Raw genomic sequence first — 23,619 nt, forward strand, 5'->3', positions numbered from 1 at the left:
ATTTTTTTTTTGCCCTCTGGCTCTGCTTCTTTTTTTCGTACCTGATTGAGCTGGTGGAAGAGTCAAGGATGCGGCCTGCAGAGTGGGGTCTGTGGAGTATCTTCTTGGCATTTCTGCCTTCATGATTTCCTGATAGAGGCCTGGGACCCCAGTCAAAGGGTTTCTCCCCCAGAGAATGCCTCTGTCTGGATGGAGATGATATCTGAGGCGCTGGTTGCTGTGGCTCAGCCACTTTCTGGCCCGTCTTACGCTCCATGTACTCCACCAGGGCCTTCTGTTGCAGATGTTTTAAGTTTGTCTTTGAAGCACTAGAGGCTGAAAGCGCTCTACCTCTTGTCTCAAACATCTTCCTCCGTGCTGCAACCAGTCCCTGCTCTCCCTGCTGCACACGTTCCTCTCCCTCGCATTCAACTGCAAACGGGTTGTCATTCTCGTTGCCAAAGGAGCGGCATGCGTAGTGGACGGGTGCGCCACCAAGCTGGTTGAGTTTCTCTGGTTCAGAGTAGCACATCTTCTTTTGCTCTGGAGTCAATCGCTTCCTGCCTCCGATACGTGCTACCTGGGGCATGGCCACATTTGCTGGTCTCCCGTTTTCCTTTTTAGCCTCTTTGTCCATCTCCTCCTGACTCTCCCTGACGTCTTCTTTTATGCTCCCCCTCTCTGTTTCCTCAGAGGTCACAGAGGGAGTGAGTGTATCTGTGGAAGTCTCAGAGTCCTGTGATGGGGTGAAAGTGTGAATCACTGTAGGTCTCAGCTCCGGTTTTTGCCTGACACGGTGCGGCCACGACAGCTGCAGGTCTCTCCTTTTAAATGACGTCTCCCTTAGGACTTTCGACTGGGCATCCTTCAGCTTTTCTTTGTAGTACTTTTTAAATGAGTCGTCCAGGGTGTTACAGTCAACAGAGATAACTTCCCCTCTATCGTTCTTGCTTGTGTCACTTTTTGGAGGTCTCTGCTTATCGCTAGGAGCCACATCTCCATCACCTGTTTTGTTTGGGATGGCTTCCTTTCCTTTTATACTGAAATCAGCATCCTTTTTAGGCTGTAACGCTGCCCTGCCGGCTCCGGTGAGGTGGTAAAGAAGCGGGGTAGTTTCTTTGTTTATTTTCTCGCTGGCTACATCCCCCAAAGGCTGCCGTTTCCCTCTCTTTGCCTGCTCCTCTCTCTTGTGTTGGTTGGGCTGTTCATTGTTTATCAGTGAGGTGAACTCGCTCGTTTGTTTAGCTGAATGTGGTGGGCAGTTTCTGTCAGGTCCACAGTAGAATATAGGGTTGTTGGCAGTGTGGCGGCCAATATCTCGACTCTGCATCATGTCGATTTCTTCTAAGCTGTCAAAGGACTGCGTCGAGATGAGGGATAGTCTCGGATTCTCCTGATCCTGGCTTCTGGAGGACAGGTCCTTGATCTTGGATGTGAAAGTCTCTCTCTCATCTGGAATCACACCACTGGAAGAGCGAGAGCTCTCTTGGAGAGGTCTAAACAAATTATCCATTGTGCTGTGACATCTTTCTTTTTCTCTTAGCTGGTGTGTCTCCAACACAGTGGAGCTCTCACTCCTAGCCTCAAACCCAGACACAGATGCAGAGTGTGTCCTCATACCAGAGTCAGACAGCTTACACACTCCCGTCACAAAGTAGAACTGACCCTTATGCTGGATGCTGCTGTTGACAAAACTCTGACCAGTATTCCAGGGGCTGGCAGCTCGGCTCGGCTCTGAACCAAGCCAACCATGGGCCGAGTGCGCCCTTTGGCGCTGACTCTCAAAATGGCTAGTGGTTCCACTTGGCTTGTTGTGATGGTTCTCATTACATCCACCACTGCTCGAAGGCTCTCTGGGTTTCAGGTGCTCAGGCTGACTTGTTCCCAGGGGAGGTGATCGACTTAGGATGTTTGTTGATTTCTGCGGCTCAGAGGCAGCCTTGCTATCTGTGATGAAAAGGTATTCTGGGTTTAACGCCGCCCTGGTCTGATCGTTGGGCTGGAGGTGGGGGCGGTAGCTTGGCGGCTGCTGGGCCTGTGGCTGTTGCTGTTGAGAGCCCCTCCAAACTGAGTACACTGGGTCAGGATTGTAGCTTGATTTGCCTGTATCTGGGTTAGCCGTTTCAGGTTTTGGGGCATTCAGACCATGGGGCTGTGGATGGAGTCGATTGTGGGGTCTGAGCTGTTGTTGATGCTGTGGCTGCTGGGGTTGAAACTCCGTGCCTTGATGGTGGACCCTGCTGTTTTCCAAGTTTTTTGTTGCTATGAAACTATCCAGGCGTGCTGGGATTGGAGGAGGACGGACAGGAGGGTAAGCACCTTGGGATGGTGGCCCCAAATGCACCGCTTTTTTAGAGAGTGCTTTGTTGTTGGTACGGAAACTGTCGTTGCCATTGTGGTGTTTTACATTGGTGCTGGTATTGTTGCGGAACTGCTGCGAGATAGCTTCCACAGAGCAATAGAGCTGGTCCATGGTCTTTGAGTCAGACTGCAGAACCTGGGTCGGATGGTAAATAGACTTCACGTACTTAAGATCAGCATAGTGGCTGAAGGAGCTGGACTGTAGGTCATCTGGGAGAAAGGGGGAGGGGTAGTCTGGGGCAGTGGACCCGCCAGAGAAGGAGCTGTAGGCAGAATCTCCTTTGCCGTGTTGGTGGTGGGCAAGTTGGTCGGCGATGCTGCTGTTGGACTTGGCTGGGGAGAGCCGGCTGACGGACAGGCTCAGAGGATGCAGGTCCACGTTGCTCATTCTCTCAAAGTGGAAGTTGTAGGATTCCATGGAGGACTGGGGCGGATGGCAGGAAGGGAAGGGCGGGGTTTGTAAATGTGTCGTACGTGTATGTGCGCTGATGCATGTGTCTTCCTTGCGGGTGAAACTGGGGAAATTACCATCAACACATTTGCACCAGGTTGTCCGTCACGCTTGTCGCTAATTAGGTCATTTTCTTGCCTCCTTTTTGTTTATTCAAAGCCTTTTCACACGGTCTGCTCAGTAGCTCCTGGGGGAGAAAACACAAACACAGCACAAACTGGTCATCAGTCAGTCAGTCTGTCACACTCCAGTCTGTGGTAAATGACTACTCAAAGAATGATATGGTTAGGCAAAATGTGTGTTCCAGCAGCAATTGAAGAAAAAAAATTAAAAACAACGTAGAGACAGACCGATACTGCTGAAGCTGCAGTAGGTAAGATTGTGAAGAGCCAGGACTTTCTGCTGCAGCCCAAACCGTCTCCTAAGCCCCTCCCACACAAGGGAGTTTGACAGAACTGCCGGCATGTCAGACAGACAACATTTTCAATAACTAAACACTAACACAACGTTAACTTTACTCACCAACAGTAAAACGATGCTAACTAGCAGGCTAGCGTTAGCCATTTCAGCATCACATCAGACCGACCACTGTGCAAACGTTACTATTCTCCTCACCAACGTAGCTTTGTGGACTTTTGACTACTAATAACCAAGTGTAAGATAAATCATTCATGGTAATTATGTTACCTGTCGAGAAGAAATGCGGCTACATCTGCATCGTTCTTCAGATCTTTAAAATCCCGCAGCTCACGCCACCTCTGAAAAGCCACTCCAATATACACCGGAGTTTTGGGAAACCTTTCTGCAGCTCGTGTGCGGGGAAGGGGGAGGGGAGAACACTATATATGCATGTACGTGCCTGAGCAGTGATTGACAGGCAGATTGACACCCCCTGTGGCCCTGATTGGAGAAAATCAACCGGGAGCGGTGGAATTTTGCCAATCGCACTACAGGCTGTAGGTGGTGCCAGAGGAGCTGGATTTTTTTTATATTACATAATTGATGTAGTTCTACTGGAACATAGGGTCAGTTTCAGCAAATGTGACAGAAAGTTAGTTTTCTAAGACTTACCTACTGCATCTTTAATATATCATGTGGCTTTGTGTAGTCTCAACAAACATCTCATGACATAGCTGTTTTGACTGTTTTGCAATGCCATGATAATTTCACACAAACACAATTGTTTGTGTAAGATTGTCAACTTCGCATGTCCACTATGTTGACACACAAACACAAACACTCAATGGCATGCAACAGCTACACCCCCACATCAGCTGTATACGTGGAAATATTTTTTAAATCAGCTACCCTCCAAAGATAGGAACTTATTGCAAGGTGCTTTCTGCTCGAACCCTATTGACAGAAAACATTAAGCCACCAGTGAAAAATCCTTGCCTGGCATTTCTAGGTCAAATTCCTCTAGTGGAAAAATTATGCTCCACCTGTTCTAAGTTGTAAGGACAAATCATATACCTTCGACTGATGTTTTTCCTTTTTATTTTTTTTTCCAGTAGAGAACTGTTTTTGCCTTCCCAGCAGAGTGGAGGTGCTGGTACCTGGCAGCACCAAGGGAAAACTTCTTAAACTTTCCTAGTCATGACTCCCAAGGTATTTTAACTCAAGTAAAGTTCATTATAATATTATTGTTCTTCATTAATTTGGGATATCGCCTGTACTTTTATTGTTCACTCATACTTTCTTTTTACTTTACCTTTTAAGGGTCAAAAGGATTTTACAGTTTCAAAAGTGAAAAAAAAGTTACAATATAATGTTCAACAAGGTAGTGTCAAAATTAGTGAGCAACTAATGATTATTTTTATTACTGATTAATCGTTTGGTCAGAAAAATGTTCTCAGACAACATTTTGTGTACAAGACACAAGGTTTTAAGTCATTTTTATGTTTCACAGCTCACACGGTTAACTGCAGCTTGGTTTTGTAGGTCAGTACAGTTAACCACCTGTTGGAGGAGTCTGTCTGCCATTTTGCATCGACAAGGCCTCTAATTAAGAGCCTCGAGGTTGCAGCACACACATCAAAAAATTTCAGGAATTCTATATGGAGCTAGAGAAATCTGGGAGGATTAGTCATGTGACAGACGTATAATGCCTTGTTAGCACTGTGAGCCGTAAAGACTTTTCTACCTTTTCCCCTTATTGTTCCTGGGACAGAAGCATTTGCTTAATCCATTTCTTGCCAAATAATCTAAAATGTAATAATTTGGGGCAGCATTACACTTTTGACTTTTCACTTTTCAGACCATTAGGAAATCTTTACAGGCTATTTTTTTGTGTTAGAAGCTGTAATGTTTTTGTAAAGACAATGTATGTCCACAGTAAATATCAACCAATAGAATACTTGCATATACCACTTAATCAATAATCTTTAGGCCTTTCGAACTGAGTCTGCTGCAGCACTTATTCCACAGGCCAGAGCTGGGATGAATCTTTTGATGACCAGAAACCAATTCACTTCAATCTTGACTTCAGTCTATGGTGGGTGTCTTCAAACTTCTCTTGTACATTTTTCACAAGTTTCCTTATTCACTGTAAAAGTGCACAGACTTTAATAACTTATAGGGATGCAAGTCCTACAATTCTGTTACACAAAGAAACCCTGCTGCCATCATCAGCTATCCAAAAAGTCCTCTTCAGTACAGACACCAGCCCCTGCAAGTTAATGATAGGTTTAGGCTTTACGGTGGACTCTAATGACAGAGTAAAAGTAGGCTTCTCTCTCCCGTGACCTGCATGCCTCCCCATGCCTTTGTCATCAAGATGAAGCTACATACCTGTCATGCATACATAAAGAATAATGTTGCCAATAAAACAAAGACAAGCCCACCAGCTAATCAACTCTGACACTGCAGTATGAAAGTTGTGCCTCAGCATTAATGGAGGTGCAAGAAATGTGTTATCTTATCCAACAAATATAGAAATCCTCAGGTAAATGACCACTTAGTAACTTAGACTGACAACTGAAACCTCCTTTATAATCAATTCTAATGAGCAACATTTTCCCAGTATTGCCGTGTTTTTTGGCCGAGCTTAAAAACCCGAATCAAAGATGATCCTAGGTGGTCGTTTTGCATACACACAAAACCCGCCTCCCAAGAGCCTTTCAAACTACAGTATTAAGGATTCCATGTGTTTATGAAGGGCCTTCTGATCTGTGGTGTGTCTCTGTCTGTGTGGTTTCCAGCCCTCCTCTTGCTCTCTGCGAACAGAGAGAGAGGCTCCCAAACAGGGCAGCGCTCAAGTGGAAGTGATGGAGGGGACAGGCAGTGACAAAATGTACAGAGAGGAGAGAGGGAGGGAGGGAGGGTGAGGCAGAGGGTGACCGGCCCAGACAAATACCCTCACACGCAAACCACAACAACAAGAGACAAGATAACTCAACAATGACAGCAGGAAAGCCGAACACAAGTTGGAAGGCTGGATCAACAGTCACAGTAGCAAGGCAGACCGGCAGCTACTCAGAGATGTGTGAATGAAATTTAAGAAACTTAAGAGAGCACCATTGGCAAGAAAGAAATAGAAAAACTCACCCAAACTTTGAGTCTAAGTCGCTGACCTTCCTGATTTCCATCTGAAAAAGAAATAAGTTTCAACTTAAATAAGGATTTGCTGAACGATTTCCATCCATGTTTCTCTGTCAAAACCTCTTTCTTTCTCTATGAGAGGGACCAGACCAAGTAACCAGGAGAGCTAGATATTAGAGGGAAGACTTCTAGCAAGTCCCTTCTCCCCCCACCGAGACCCGAGGCTGCCTAGCGGGAGCCACTGATTGGCCAGTCGATGACGTCCGGCTCTCCGATGCACAATGAGCGCAGCGGAGGGAATATTTCACTGCCGCAGATAGCTGCTAGTGCTGCCGGCCGCCTGAACAACAGAGAGAGAGGGCAGAAAAAAAGAGGCCTCGCATTCCTGGCTGGCTTCAAAGACAGAGCAGAGGCCGGGCGCCATTCATTCCCAAGGCCCTGAGCCCGGCACATGGAGACTAGCCAAGGCAGGAGGGAGGATGGCGGAAGGGAGGGGGTAGTGGTAGTGGGGCTGGTGGGTGGATGGGTGACCTCCCAGCCTCCACCCCAAAAAAAACTGTCACAAAGACTAACTATCCCCCACCATTACCCTCAATTTCTCTCTCATTCCTAACAGCTATTAGTCTCCCCTGTTTTCTTCTATTCTTTAAAACCACTTTAAAACCCTGGTAATGACAGTTATAAAGAAGTTACACAGCTAGCCTAACCATTAACCAACTGCAGAGATGTCTAGTTATATCTTCTGCTTTAAGACCGATATGTAGTTCAGCATTACTGTAATTTATTGTAGAAACAATGTTTAATTCATGTAGTAATCGCCACATAACTGATTGGCCACTGATTGAAGATTTTTCAAAGGTAAAAAAATCTCTATAAACAATGTGATAAACGAATAATTAAATTGAGAATGACACTTTTAATAGACAGGTGGTGGGCTTTATTACATCATAAAGATTTAGTGACAAGTATGTTAACTGAAAATATAGTACTAAATTCACAAAAATAGCTAAGATTTAAGCATTTAAAAACACTATTTGACACGTCTTCTGCATGGGTCAAACTTGCACTCAATGACACCATCAGCTTTCTACAATCCTGTTGGATTGTCTGGTGTCGGACAAAGACCCTATTTGCCCTCTCTATTTTTTCTATGGTGGCTGGCAGTGCTCCAGCCCAGCTATGCAGAGTTTGTGTTACTGTTAGCACAGTGTCGGACAAAGTGGTGCAAAGAACAGCATCAATCAGTACGTTTACATGCACACCACGTTTCACCTATTATTCCGAATATGACAATTAGAGCCCGACCGATACAGGATTTTTAAGGCCGATATCGATACAAATATTTGGTGATTTAAAAATCCGATATTCCGATATATCGGGCGATATATATTTTTTTAAAAATCCAGAAACGCGTAACAAAACATCAACAGATTTCTCTAACATTAGTTATTTGTAGTTATTTATGAGTCCTCACTAAAATAATGATAATGCAGTTTAAAAATAAACTTTATATATAATAATAATAATAATGATAATAATAATGTAAACTGTTTTATTGTCAAAACAGAACAGTGGAACATCAACATATATTAAAGTTCTGATAAATAAAATTTGTATAAAAATAAAAAATTAAGATATGAAACTTAAAGGGTTAAACATGAGTGTTGCCAACAGGGACGTTGTGGAGCGCCCTCTGGTGGACAAACTATGCAACGCTAACACTCATAACGTGGTTGAAGGGTGTTTCGTCCGTTTTTTTTTTTTTTTTTTAAATATTAATTTATCAGCCTTTATAAATGCCAATATCGATAGTTTGGAACATGCCAAATATCGGCCTGCCGATGTATCGGTCAGGCTCTAATGACAATATTCCGAATTTGATACATGTCATGTGAACAGCATATTCCAACTGGATATTCTGAATAAGGCCTTTTTCCGAATATAGCATTTTCCGATTAAGACGTGGGTTATTCGCACACATTGCAACGTCAACCTTTTCGAGAAGCTGGTTGAAGGAATAAAAGAGGGACGCTGTGTTTGCACGGTCCAACAGCAAAAACTAAAAACAGTTTGCACGGCCACACGTAAACGGGAATATTAGTGGAATACTCACTTTCATTAGCCATGTAGTACAGCTTAGTCGGAATATCGTCTTTTTCAGAGTAAGGGCAAAAACCGGAATATTATGTGCATGTAAACGTAGTCAGTGTCATGTTGTTAGTTTTACTGCTGCTGTGGTTGACTCCACTTGATGACAACATAACCTTTCTTTGTAATGGACAAATGTACATAGGACTGAGAGAGGGAGAGATGCATTTAAACAAGATTATATAATTCATATGTGTAGATTTGATATTCAAATAGTTTTCAAGGTGCAAAATTAAAGAACACCTGAGCTGTAACAGTGATACAGGCACTAACTACAGCCAGACCTTAAGCTATTATACTTATTGAGTCTCACACTTTGAAGAAATGTGAAGGCATCATTTAACATTTGTATAAGTACTCTAAAAACAATATAAAATAAAAAATGAATGCAACCTGATCACTTTGTGTCCAGCAAAGAAGCTTTCGTTTATTTATTTAGACCATTTGTTTTTAAAAGAAACGAGGTCAGAGGAGGTGTCAGGCAAGGACACATTTTCGTGAAGAATTAGATTTATAAAACCAATACATGAGAGAGAGAACATTGGGTGAGACTGATAGGGAGAGAGAGGAATGAAGAATAGGAGGGGGGGAGAGGGGGGGGGGGTGTTAAATTCTTTCAGATTATTATTTTTTTTTTGTCTTTCATTGTTGGATTATGTGTTCCAGCGTGACCTTCCTAATGCAGCCACGAGACTGGACCACCAGGTGTCTGAAAAGAAAAAGGCAGAAACAGATAGAGAAATAGAGAATATAGAAACAGCGAGTACAGGATGATAAGAAGACACAGTCGAACCACAGGAATGAAAGGTGAAATGACACAGATGAGGGAGAGAGGAAGACGAAAGAGTACAAGCAGGAAATTCGGGGCCTATAGTGACTGATGCCATGGTAGCAAGCCAACCAAGCTTGTTAGCCCTGCTGGCCCTGCTAAATCTGCTGATTAAGATGATGATGGGTTGACGGACCTCTGACTGAGGAGCTAAATGGATTGTTCTTCAAAATACTACTGTTAGCCCTGTTGTTCTCGAACAGAAGCATTCACTATAAGTATAATAAGACTTTAAATCTGCTTGGTAGAACAACTAATAATACATTTTTATTGCAGAAAGAAAGACACAGTTTTAATAAGTGACATTAATAATGGTTGCAATCCATTTACTGTATGTGTTGGAAAACCTGGTTCACATAGGTATTTTAGACTGGTCTGTGGTGTTAGGGACAGACTTAATGGTGCTTTTAGATTAGTCTGATAAAGTTAGACAGTTTCACAAAAATAAAGACCGCAGTAGTGTATTGGAAATATACAGCAGTTAGGATATAGTCAGTCGTTTTCATTTACCCAAAGAAACTATCCTGAGTCTGACTGACGAGTTAGCAAAAGCACTGAGATATTTCCTAGTGAATCTACTGCACTTTCCCAGTAAAATGTGGTAATAACTGTTCAATTCTTCCAGAAATATTCTATTCTTCCAGAAATATTCTGAATTCTGACCATTAGTTAGCCAATGTCAAATCTATCTTTGGGAAACTGGCCCTTGGTATTGCGCAAGCTTGCTGATTGGCATGGCTTACGGAGGAGTTATTGTTAATGTTATCAATTGCACCTGTGTTTTTCTTGCTACGACAAATCAAAATGTCTGCTGCGATAAAAGGTCTACATACAATGTGATTTTATCTTCTGCTGCTATCTCCAAAAATATCTCTGAAAACTTCGAACACAAACAGTGAAGCAGATCTACTTTAACTGTCCGTCTGTCATTTCAACTCTCAGACAAATAGTTCATTCCGATTTGAATACTTTTGGACAACTCAATTATTAAGGCAAGAGGAACAAATATGAGTCATAGATCAATTATCTGGCCTAAAAGTATCCTGGTAGCAATGAGGGTAGCACTGTCAAAACCAGCACAATGCACCATGGGAGCAAAACAAGGCTGAATGAAGACACTATTGCCTACAACTCTTACTGTACATGCTGTTTATATTTATCTTCCTATAGGACAGAACAGTCAAAACCATAATAGACCAGACTCCCCGAGGGCAGATTATTGACTCAAAGGGAAATAAAAAATAAATCTTTCGTTTGACCTTTTGGCCCCTGCAGGCCTTCATCAAAATGTGAACCATTATTTTTGTTACTTACTAGAGTAAAAAGAGTGTGGTCTAGACCTACGGTATCTGTAAAATAACATTGTTATAATTTTACACTATAATTAAAATGGAATTGAATTGAATTACTCACAATGTACAGCATGCATAGTGCTTGACCCTCCATTAAATATCAAGGTAGGCTGAAGAGACTTAACACAAGCCCCTGGAAACATATCCCAAATCTTTACCTTGTGTCTTCAAATGAGAAATCTTTTCAAATCTGTCAGTATAAAATGGACGAGGAAGGCATCACACAAGCACAAACACTTCACTTCTGGACTCAAGTCTCCCACAGGACCTGAAAGACATCATTCCTATTGTCCCCCGATCAAACAGAAACAGAGAGGAAGCGGTTTTTGAAAAGGTGGAAGTGGTCGGGTGTTGAGCACTGACATAGAAAAGCATCTATTACCGGGAAAGGGAAAGCCGCGTTGCCATGCGATGTTATCACCACAACGCCTGCAGTGCAATTACTCCTGTATGTGTGTGTGTCAAACACAGAAAAAGACAGAGAGATTCAGCATGTCTATGTGTGTGTGTGCAGGGGTGAGAAACTGTGGCTGGGTGTTGCTGGGCAGTGCTCACACCAGTGTCTAAAATCTCTAGCTGACCAACACAAGCTGTCACACTCTAATAAGCTCTGCATTCCTGCCTTGATCTGGCCCAAAACTTCAAATTGCATACACCTAAATTAACAAACATGTCTACTAAATGCATAATACTGCATTTGTAACTACAACACTTGCTTCTTCTGTAATTGCAGGGCTGCAAATTGCTAACAGCCCTGCCATCTGTGTTAAGCTTCTAGTTAAGAAATAAATGCTTATATAATTACACACACACACACACACACACACACACACACAAATGCAACAAGGTCAATAAGAGTGTATGAATAATATTCTCCTTTATAAAAAAACACAACAGTTAAGCATTCTGTATCCTCTCTGGTCAACCATTAACCAGGAACTGCACCATGCCTGGCCACTTCAAGCTTTAAAACTGAACACAGGGCTCTATCAATGATACACTTCATATTATTCTGAGAAGAGAATTACTTTTGTATTAAGGACCCCCATGGGGGGCTACAATTTGATCTAGACATGGTGAGTTTAATGGGATACTGTAGGAATTCCTCCGCACTAGAATAGTAGAGGCTGCAGGGGATGGGATTTTTTTTTTAGTGTAGGTGCGTTTGGTCTGAAAATGGACCGTGCAAATTCATTATTACTGCAGCATATTGTTTTCAGTCTTTGGTATGTGTATTAAAATCTGAGAACATACTGATCTGGATCAAAGTCAGATGTAGAATGACTATAAAATGGACAATTATGGAAGCAAATTGGACTACCGGGAACTGAACGTTGTAAAAGTGCCATGTCACACGCAGTTTTATACATGAAATAAAAAGTTATGCAACAGACAATGTTTATTGCACATTGAGGAATAAAAAAACACCACCCATTTGGGCAGGAGACCAACAAGGTTTCCTTGACGCAAGGTGGTATCTTCAGACGTCAGCAGAAAGATGACCCATGCCCAACACACACCTGACCTTAATTAAGGCTCGAGGATCACATCAGTAACAAGACAGTTAACGACATCTCATGGCATCTATTTCCAAAGGATACCTTATTCAGAGCAGATGTGTGATAGCACCAACAACAAGGGAGCCACAGTGACAAAAAGGGCCAGGGTGAGGAATGTAAAAAAACAGAAAGTGAGATGGCCCGGCAGGAAGCTGAGGACAAACACCACAGGAAACAAAACACAATAACAAATGACCCACTTCCTGTTCAAAGGTGGGAAAAGTCTCAATGACTCCATCATTTCGGGAAAAAAATTATACTTTAAAAAAAAAGCATCTATTGTTCTTGGATCCCCAGTGTCTCCTAATAGCTCAGGCCTCATCTCTCCACAGACCCTGAAGACACACTGTCTGCAGCCTAAGCAGGGCAGAGAATATAAAGATTAGTTTGGTCTTCAGCTGAAATTCATTTCTTTGGGCAACATCTGTCCACTGCCCCCCACTACCTTTGCATAGTTGCGTATGTTTTCCCTATACTCAATTGTTTAGTCTATAAATAATGTCAGAATAATGAAAAATGGGAAATGTGTAAATGTGAATACCCACAGTAGTGTCTGACAAACCAGAAATTAAGTAGACATGAATTCACCACTTTGTACCAGAGATCACGAGGCCCGCATGTACATATGTGTATGCATCTGTATATGTATATATGCTCTTTTTTATACAAACTTTTATCCGTACATGTGAGTCAAATGTTTGTGTACCTTGTTCAGCATTGTTGTCCTTGTTTTTAGCTGTATGTGTATTTCTGTGTATGTACTTTGAGAGCAACAACCTGTATGCATTTGTGAGAGTCGCTGCCGGTTAGGCTCAGCCTGTGTCATCTCTTGCCTATAGCTCTTTGCCCTGCCAGGCTGCATTTACCATGTCTACCCAGTTATATAATGAGCTGTGGTGCGACCAGCTGACCACGGACACATAACAGACGCAGGAATTCACCCACGTTGGCCCCTGAGCTGGTACTGCGGCAGCCGTGACACTGCATGACTTCACCAGGAGCACGTGCGGCTGAGCACAGAGGTCAAGACTTCCCCAGAGAGACACAGACTTGACAGTACATGTGTTGTTCTGGTAATATAACCCCATCGTTAAGTCATCTCATAGTGCCTTCTATGTCACGATTAAGGGTCTGCAGTAACTCTGTATCATTTGAAGCCAACAAACGGAGCAAACAAAAACAATAAAGCAGATCCTAATATCAGATTGAATAGATTTAGATTTAGACTTTTTATTTGTCCCCGTAGGGCAATTTGTTCTGCAGCAAGACATAAACACAAGACAGTCACAAATGCAAAACCAAACTACATAAAAATACTTGTATAAGGCTGGAATACTGGTAAGATGAATGACCACAAGAGGACAAATGCCATTAATAAACAAATTGATTTAGCATCATTAATTAGAGCACATAAAGGGCATCAGTTTGGGTTTCATAAAATGTTGACATAAAATTAAGCTAAGCAAAGAAGTCCTACTGCAAACAGACAGGGAAGAAAACAATGAATTCTTTGTGCAAGCTGCTATACACAGTACAGGTATTTGCCCCTTCCAACTATTCATTGTTACTCATGGAATGTATTAATGCTGATAAAATCCGGGCAAAAGCTGTTAATAGACTTATCACACTATATGCAGACTTGTGTGGCATAAAGGCCATACGATATGTTGTTCGTAGTTGACTGCTGTTCTGCTCCCTGGAAGGATGTCACTGATGGAAATACATTAGTTTGAATCATCATAAAAAGACAGGTAGAAGCAAAACGTGTACTGTACCACTCTGTGTAATATCGCACCTTAAAGGAAGCTTCTATTTTAATCTAACTTTAATTTTCAACACATTCTAGGTGTTATTTAGTCATACTTTCCTTAAGTCTGCCTCACACTTCTACTTCTATACCGACACTGAGATAAAGCAGTGGTAATTATCACAATCTTTTGTTTGTATTTACGGTCCGTGGATATGCAGAGGAGAAGGTAAATGTTTAATGATGTATTTTCAGCCATGCTAGCAGCAGTTATTTATTTATTTTGAGATGAATTGGGACAAAAGTTTGTGCAGACATTCATAGTTTCCAGAGGATGCATCCTAACAACTTTGGTGATCCGCTGAGTTTTCATCTAGCTCCATCAAGTCAACATTTAAATATGTCCTAACTTTGGTTTATGACCAAATACTAAATGGCAAAACCACTTGCATTCCTCAGCTGTACTTTATGTTTAGTGCTAATTAGCAAATATTAGCATGTTAGCATGCTAAACTAAGCATGTTAGTGCTATCATTGTAAGAATGTTAGCATTTAGCTCAAAGCATCATTGTGCCTAAGTACAGCTTCACAAAGTGGTTCACTGCATGGCTCTACAGTCTACTCTGGCAGGCAGAAACATAGTCCATGTTTTCTTCACACAGTTTCTGGTCCTTGAGAAAGAAGAGAAAGTGACAGACAGTGTGACTCAACTTTATAGTTTGTCTGCCAGCAAAATTCAAACAACTAACAATATAAAAGACATACAATAAAACAATTGACTATCTGTACTTGTTAAGCATGGTGACAATCGCTCAGCAGGCCAAACAGCTGACACTCTGACCCTTGGTGCCTTATCACTGGTTTGGTTGTTTGGCAGAGGCAAATGGAATGGAATGTGCTTGATAAGCATCTAGGACAGGTACAGTAAAGCAAACAGGTTGTTATATTCAGTACACAGCCCTCAGTTTGACTGGTAAATAGTTATTATGCAATAGTTATCTAGTTCCCAGTTGGACTAATAGCAAGGCTTATTCTCACACAACACTAAGCCTATCTGCTCTTAAATGTTACACCATCGCTTGAAGATATTGTAATTTGTGCTCAAAAATAATTGACTTCACCTCTGTATTCAAATATCACTTATATAACAGATACTCATCCGTGCAATGATCTCACCAATCATTTATTGCCCTGGGCAGCAGGTGAAGATAAGACAATAAGAGAATAGCGTGTGGGACACTTCCTGGTAGAACAAACTACAGTGTGCATGCAGGGAGATCACAGAAATACAAACCTGTGGGGTTACATTCAATTAAGCAATGTGGTAACTTTTGATTTTCCTTAAGTAGGGCTGAAACTAACAAGTGTTTTCATTATGGATTCATCTGCAATTAATTGTCTTGATTAATCGATTGGTCAGAAATATGTCACAAGTTCCTAGAGCCCAAGGAGACGTCTTCACATATCTTGATTTGTCCGACTAACAGTTCAAAACCCCAAAGACATTCAATTCACCATCATAGAGGACAACCCCCCCCCCCCCAAAAAAAAAAAACATGTTTGGACATTCAGTAAGACATCCTGATTATTTCATATCATGAGGCTTTATTATATCCCAAGTACAACGTTTTAGTTTCAATACCCATTACATAATGACATTAGATATTTAATCTTGCAGTGAGGGAAATATGCAAGGGAAGAAGTGCCAGATAAATAACATGCCAAGGGCGATTAAGCACCAATCATGAACGCATGAATTGCCAATAAGTGTTTAGCAATAGCACTGAGTGACAGAGCATATTAAGTTGTTCAATTAATCTGAATTCACAGTCTTCTCCAGACATTACATACATTTAGCTGCAACAGATGTAAGTGCTATGTCTATAGCCTTGGGTAATTTAGATACTGCACACAAACCATGGGAAAACACACAAAACGTTATCCCTATCCTTCTGCAGTCACACAAATCCTAAATCTTAACATCAACACACTATCATTAGCACTTTGAGACACTCAGACAAGATAATTAGAAGTGGGTGTTTTTTTACCCTCCTGTAATCATTCGAACCTCCTGGAGTGGTCAAAGTCAGGTTACAGTACTAAATGATCTGCTGAGCTCCAAGACAACAGCATTCCTGCTATGGCCTCCCTGAGACCAATCTAATATGAGGCAATTACAGCAATGAATGGACATTTCTAGACCACAGAATGCAATAGAAGCTACACAGGGAGTAGTTTTGAAGGCGGAATAAAAACATTCTCCAACAGCAAATGCACACAAAAAAATACTGCACACTGCAAGATTTAGGCATCAAGCAAAGTGGACAGTGCATCTGTCCAAACTCCTGTCTGCTTTTGTTAATTGCCCTGCACACCCTTGCAGGTGTTTTCAGTTACTTTCACTGACTAGAGTCGTGCTCAGGGGAAGGTGGGTGGGTACTACGTGAGGTTATCAGACTGGTACACACTGGTAATGGTACACACTGGTAATGTTGCGGCCACACTGGATTTTGATCCTTATTTATTCAATAGGCCTTTTTGACAGAAGACAGTTTGACGTGTCACAGCAGTGAAAGCAGGCTGTTGCAATTAATGATGGCTGAATTCCACTTGGCAGCTTTGATCAAACACACCCTGTACACACGGACACATTCCCGAGAAAAACCATGGGTGTGCAGGGCCTAAGTATTTTAAATTGCCGTTGTTTGCTTTCTTGTCGAGAATTAGATCAGAGGACATTTTTTCACACCAGACATTTTGACTTGTCATGGTAGGAAAAGCTCAGGTGAAATTCATAACATTTGTAATGGCTCGGTTCCATTAAAAAGGAATACTTCACTCTCAAAATGACCATTAGTACTGTATGTCACTCCGCAAAAACAGTCTCCTGCTTGCCGAGGCTCACTCCTTGTCTGGACTCGCAGAAGTGTAAATAGTAAGGTGTTGGCCAAAATGCATGGGTTTGGGAAGTACTAAGCATACGACTGGATAAACGAGACTTGGATTATGCTGCACAAGTTGCGTGAGAGTTTGTAAACGGATGTTTTGATATAGTTTTGCCGTTAAACGCGGTCCCCTATTACTTCAATGCATCAAGACTGAGTTTTTTGATTCTCCGTTCATTGTGGAGGCATGCAAAACAAAATGTTTTCTTCAAAACATCAAATTGATATACAACTAGTCATTCTGAGGGTAAAGTATCCCAGTGAGATATTACAGTGAGCCAGTATGCACAATACAAGGGCCTCCTCTAAGTGGAATGAAGCTATCATTCAGGTTATTAAATACCCCTGTGCTTTTCAGACTATAACATGTCAAAATGTCTACCGTGAAAAAGGTCTATTGACACCACTCTTGTGTCTGTACACTAATGTGAAGCTACAGGCGCCAGGAAATGAGCTTAGCTTAGCTTAGCATAAAGTCTGGAAACAAGGGAAAACTAACCGGCACGTCTATATTTGACTAATTACCACGTTATAGATTGTTTTCTTAATATGTACAAAAACTTTCTTTTAAAGGGGGGAGTTAAAGCACTTCACACCCAGAGTACCCCTACTTATTTTGCCTGATTAGAGCTCTTCTCCGGTAGCCTCGTGAGACCGTCCTGATCTCGCGAGCTCCAGTTTTCCACTCGCAGATCAGTCTGGCATCTTGAGATAGAGAAAATTTGGAGCCGGTCGCCAAACGACTGACCAATCAGCGTTGGTTTTGAGGCAGGTTTAGGTGTGACGCAACTAGAAGCGACTGTTCAGTCTAAACAACATGCCAGCTTCCACGGATGAGATGAGCGTAGCTATCGCGCAAGTTTTATCCAAATTAGAAAGTATTCCTTCATTGAAAGAAGAGCAAAAAAACGGCACTGGAGGCTTTTCTCGGAGGAAAAGATGTTTTTGCTCTTCTCCCGACTGGTTTCGGCAAGAGTTTGATCTGATTGGTTGATTTGGCCCATCTATCACCAACACAGGTGGTGATAGACAGAGGGTTTATCCAATCAGCTAACTAGTATTTTCACCCCTTTCCAAAAAATCTCCAACGGAACGTTACCAGATGGATATGCCGAGCAAATGTGAAGCAATCCATCTGGCGGAGTCAGGTTACTTCTCCGGACTCTTTGCTAAAATGTTTGCGCTCTGAGCCTCTCTCCTGTTGCACCGTTGTCATTCTGATTGAAAACACCAGTATGAGTTTATAAAATAGACTCAACACGCACTCAATAACAAACGCACATTCAAAAACCTTGCAGAAAATTTTTTAACAAATACATTTCAGACATGCGTGCATCTCTTTGGGTCACTTTAATAGGTCACACACACACAAGCAATTCTACACTGACTGTTAAGAGGAAAAGGCTTAGGAGCCATTCAGGCAAGAAGCTCCTGCTGTTACATGAGCATGTCTGTGACATCATGTCACGTCATGGTGAGGTAAGAGAAACAGCCGAAAACAAAAAAAGAAATATGAGGATAAATAGGATAAAAGGTGTTCGAAACTGCGTCACTGTCTACCATCTAATATGGCGTGATGAAAGTGAACAGACATGCCTCTAATCTTTCCTTTTATACCTGCCAGGATGCTTTAAGCAGCATGAAAAGGACTGCTCAGACACACGATACGCTGCCTTGTAGAGCAGCAGCGGCAGGACAACAAGGAAACATTTGCTCAGTGTTGCACCAGAGATTTGAATTGCAAAAGAACCCGCCAGGCAGACAGAGACACTGTGTGAGGGCAAACGGTTAATATTCACTCCAAATGACCCCAGCGCTGCTGCCGCTGAAGTAAACAACAGATCTGAGCCAAGACGTGTTCTTGAGAAAGTAAATTGTTAATCTAGTTAAAAGGACAGACTCCTACTGTCAGGTGAAATAAAGCAAATAAAAAAAGTGGCCAACATTCTCCACATTTTTGTTTTCGCACAATGTGAATATTATCAGGAGCATAAGGATGTCTTGTGGGTAACGGGTGTCAGAACAGAACTTAATCGGTCTCATATTACCATTCTTGAAAATCCAGTAATTTATTGGCCTGAGCCTGGTCTCAAATCACACTCAGTCTCTTCTCTATTTACACTTCTGTCTCCCACATGTTCCTCAGACACAGACAAAAGGTCACAGCCGGTGAGGGGAGTCCTGACAGGTTTCCTGTACAAAAAGGAGGAGCTCAGTATTCGCGATTACTACTTTGCTAATTCACAATCTGAATGAAATACAGAGGGATATATTTACTTTGCTTTTATCTACCCAGTTTAGTTTCTCTCTGTAAAACACACAAAAGACTGGGAGAAATCAACTTACTGCTTTCACAGTATCACTGCTACTGGTCAGAGATCTCTTTGGGTCTCTATTTGTCTAAACATGTACTTTCGTTCATACAAAAGCAGAGACAACAGGGAAATTTACCCTGCAGACAGATGCTGATTGAAACACCTACAAGATGAAGTCATTTGGCCCAGAGCAGACCACAGAAAACATTTTGCCTCCCCCCTTGTGAGGCACAAAAGCCCAAAGCAGACTAAATAACAGATGGCTTGATTACATCATGCTCAAGGTATACGATTTGCCAAACCTGCCATTTGTGATGGCCTGAGCTGTCAAATTTTAAGTGCAAAGCTGGTGAAATATCCTCACTGAAGTGGACTTTGTTGGATCAAGCTAGATTTAATTGCTTGGATTCAGTTCCAAACAACGAGAGATTCCAAGTTTTAGTCAGACTGTCTTAGACATGTTATCCAAATGTTCTCCAAAAGTTATCAAGGAAAAAATAAATAACCCAGCCCCAACAGCCAGAATTTCAATTACTCAGGATGACCCCTGACCAGCTGTTATTATTTAATGAAGAGACTTTGTGTTACTGATCATAACTATAAAAAATCTCAATTTTGGCCCCATAAAAACAAAAGTAAAGTTTGAGCAAGTGGGCTCTCTTTGAGCCAAACATTTGACTAACATGGAATGTATTGCCTTATCAAGGCTAGAGGGGGATTTTTCTGTAAAATGAACCAAGAATGAATTTTGATTTAGTGGACAGCTTGCCGCTAGAAAAGCAAAACGGGAGCTTTGTGCAAAGGTCTCAGCTTTCAAAATGTTCCTCAATGGCTTTTCCATGCCTAAATTCTGTACAATCTAGTGCTGCTACATTTCTTTTTTCTTTTTTTTGATCACACCAGTATATAGCAACAGCCTTGTCGTAGACAGGGGGAAAAAAAATCTTTCTGGCATTAAAGCACCAACAGCTTTTGAAATGTAATTAATCTGTTCCAGGTGGGAACCGAGTTAGCATTTAGCCAGTTTTTAATCATTCTTCAGGCCATTATGAAGCAGATGATCAATGTAACGCAGCCAACAATTTCCCCCTGAACAGGCTGATAAGTCTCTCAAACTGAGTAATCTTGGGTAAGCGCTTTTCCTCTGAGAAGTTTGCTTTTTGCTGCACAAAGCTATATCAAAAAAATATAAAGACAATTATAATTTTATCCGGAATACAGTAGTTTTTTGTTAGCTCGCCACGTGGATCGTGATTTTTGTCAGTCCTCCCACCTCCATCTTAGCATATTTGCCCACAGAACATATGTCGGCGCTGTATTGAAAGAACAAATGTGTGTCTGATGTGCTGATAAAGACAGAGTCCCACCTACACCTCAGGCTATAGACTGCCGGCTGTACAGTAGATCTCCCATTATATCGACGCCTCTGCAGAGAAGAAACACTAGGTGTTAACTTTTAAATGTCCTGCTTTTCAAACACATACGTACAGTAACCTAATAGTACTGATCATCATGCTCAGGAGTCAAGTGATTTCTAATCGCCATTGTGTTTCCCAGCACTGAGTCTGCCACCGTGGTTAATTTTAGGGGGAGCTGATTACAATGGGCTCCTTCTACTGCTGGCAGCGCAGGTTTCCTACCTCAGAGCACGGGAAGAGAGGGAAATCAGATCAAGAGGAAGGGGGGTGGGGTATATAAATCACACAGAGATTAATCTTTACCAGAAAACAGGGCAACATACTCTGGACTTTGTAACCTGGGAGAATAAAATGGCATGGTGTGGTGCTGCTTGAGGAAGTAATGATGTGACTATTGTGGGGGGAAACGTCACTCCTTCCTATGACACAAATTGAAGAAAAAAAAAACGCTCACTAACTGAATTTTGAATTTGCCTTTCTTTCTAGCGCCCACATTTAAAACAAACGCGTTTGAAATTACTTTATAGCTACAGCTCATGATTCATGTCATAATCAATTAATTTGCCGATTATATTTGCAGTTAATCGTCTATTCAATGTCAAAAGACATCGGAGGGGCGGCCTCTAGCTCACCCAGTAAGAGCGTTCGCCCCACGTTGGCAGAGTCCTGCAGCGGCGCGGTTTCCAATCTGACCTGCTACCCTTTGCTGCGTGTCGTCCCCCATCTCTCTCCCCCTTTTCCAGTCTATCCACTGTCACTACACAGTATATTAAAGGGAATAGCCCCCAAAAAAATAATCTTAAAAAAAATATTGGAAAAAAATGACCATTGCAACTTCTCAGAGACCAAGGTGACATCCTCAATGTCTTGGTCCAAAGCCAAAAGATATTAAGTTCACAATGATATAAAAACAAAGAAATGCAACACATCTTCTCATTTGAGAGGCTGTAACTAGAGAATGTTTGCCATTTTTTCCAAAAATCAGTGAAACGATGAATCAATTATCAAAATAGTTGCTCGTTATTGAATAATCGTTTCAGCCCTAACTTACTTAAAATTGTGTCATTTCATCTAATTAACTGACTCACTGCTTATCAGTAATGTTAATTAATGAACCCTTGTGTTGTCTTCCCATCGACCATAACAAAAAACACTTTTTTGTCCCTTCTCAATGTTTTTTATGTTTTTGTTGAAGTTTTGGTCGCTTTTTTCAACATTTTTATAGCTTTTTCAGATGTTTTGGTCCATTTTTTCTCCAATGTTTTTGTCCTTTTTCCAACGTTTTTGGCGTTTTCTTCTGGTGTTTATTAAGTTTTTATTGTTGTGTTTGTCGTTTTTTTTACAAAAAAAATGTACGCTTTTCCCAACGTTTTGTCACTTTTTTCAACATTTTCGGCGCTTATTTCGAGTTCCCATATTTCTGATACAAAAAAAACCTTTGAAAACGGGTAAAATTTGACCCAAGGACGACATGAGGGTTAAGCAGTTTTATCTCAGCAATTTAGAATGAAAATATAACTGAGTCACAACCCAGGTGTCGAAGAAAAAAAAAAAATAAAGACATCAAGCCTCTACTTCCAGCCATGTCAGACGGCTGTAAATGCCTCTTTTATTATTCAATGTCACAGCCACATTACTGCGTCCGCGGCTGGCTCAAGTCTCGGTGACAACCCCTCACCCACACCTTTTCATCAGGGACTATGAAATCTGAGAAGGCCCTCCAGCAGACCTGTTAACACGGTGTATTATGGAGGTACAATACACACACAGACTCTCACACAGACACAAAGGATGAAGGGCTGCTCTGTCGTCCAAACTGCAGTGAAACAGCGTTAGAAAAAGCATTTCTCTTCCTCTCTGCCTCTCTGTGTAGACCCCTTTTTTGATACATCTGTGACCTTGATTATCACAACATAAACATTTTAAAACTTTCACAATCCGTGATCAGTGTAAATCTCTTACAAATCACTTAAAAAGGTACCCTGTGGAGTTTTTGACCTCTAGCACTATGGAACACATTTTTAATGAGGACTGAGGAGTACTCATCGTTTATTTTGCAAGTGTGGCACGATACACAGTCCTGTCAGTGGTTTCACATTATTCAACAAGTGGTGGTAATGTGCCAAAATATGCAGCAATGTGCCTGCAAGGGCAGAGGAAAAGAAGGCTGCTAACTATAGTGTTGATGTAAACAAAAAGCTAAATGTTTTGAAAAATTGGCTTTGCAAGTGTTTTGTAAGGGAGAAAATATGTTTGTTAGGCCTCAAGGATACAAGGTAAGTTAATAGTGAATGTAAACATAACTTAAAAGAAAACGCTACAGAGCACCTTAAATTACTCTATGGCTGCAGAGTTTTGTTTATCGTCTCTGCAGTGTGCTGTTGCTACAATTCAATTCAAATCAATTCAATTTTATTTATTTTTTATTTGTAAGAGTTATCTCGGGACACTTTACAGATAGAGTAGGTATTTTATGTCCGTCTATATTTCCCCAAAAAGTAGAGAAAAGGTGTAGGACAGAGTTTTTAAAAATCTGGCTGCCTATACAAATAGGTTACTCAAACACATAAACCCACATGACATATGACACTGCCATGTCCCCATGAGGGTCCTTTAGGCCATACAATAGTGTAGGTGTGGTCCTGTCAGACAACCAGAATAGGCAGGGAGCCATACATAACCATACACACTTTTCAGCCAGAAAAGAGACCTGAAGCAACAACTAAAGAGAAGAAACTAGGGATGGGCAATATGGCCTAAAATCCATATTGCGATATACATTGCAGCCTTTTGCGATAACTATATATATATATATATATTTTAATATCACGATATATAAATTATAATAAACCATTTCAGAACAGGTTACATAGACCCTAAGGAAAGCCAAATTGCTAAATCTATTTTTTCAAAGAAAGAAACATAGTATGTAGTTTTGAGAAAATGTATTGTGCAAAACTGTAATTATACAACAT

At 41.4% G+C, this 23,619-nt stretch overlaps 1 protein-coding gene across 3 annotated transcripts in view; it reads right to left on the reverse strand.

Moving 5' to 3' along the window:
- Positions 1-23,619, reverse strand: part of shroom1 (shroom family member 1) — a 43,327-nt gene that overhangs the window by 10,027 nt on the left and 9,681 nt on the right. For 2 of the 3 annotated variants that reach the window (XM_039777349.1, XM_039777347.1), the window contains exons 2-3: positions 6,338-6,378; positions 42-2,978 (exon numbers count right to left, since the gene is read on the reverse strand). In XM_039777349.1, the coding sequence (XP_039633283.1) occupies positions 42-2,758 (2,717 nt within the window). In that variant the 5' untranslated portion in view covers positions 2,759-2,978; positions 6,338-6,378. The remainder of the gene's footprint in view (positions 1-41; positions 2,979-6,337; positions 6,379-23,619) is intronic. The other variant, XM_039777348.1, reaches the window with a different exon arrangement.

Source organism: Perca fluviatilis, chromosome 16 (assembly GCF_010015445.1).
Source record: "Perca fluviatilis chromosome 16, GENO_Pfluv_1.0, whole genome shotgun sequence".
NCBI lineage: Eukaryota > Metazoa > Chordata > Actinopteri > Perciformes > Percidae > Perca > Perca fluviatilis.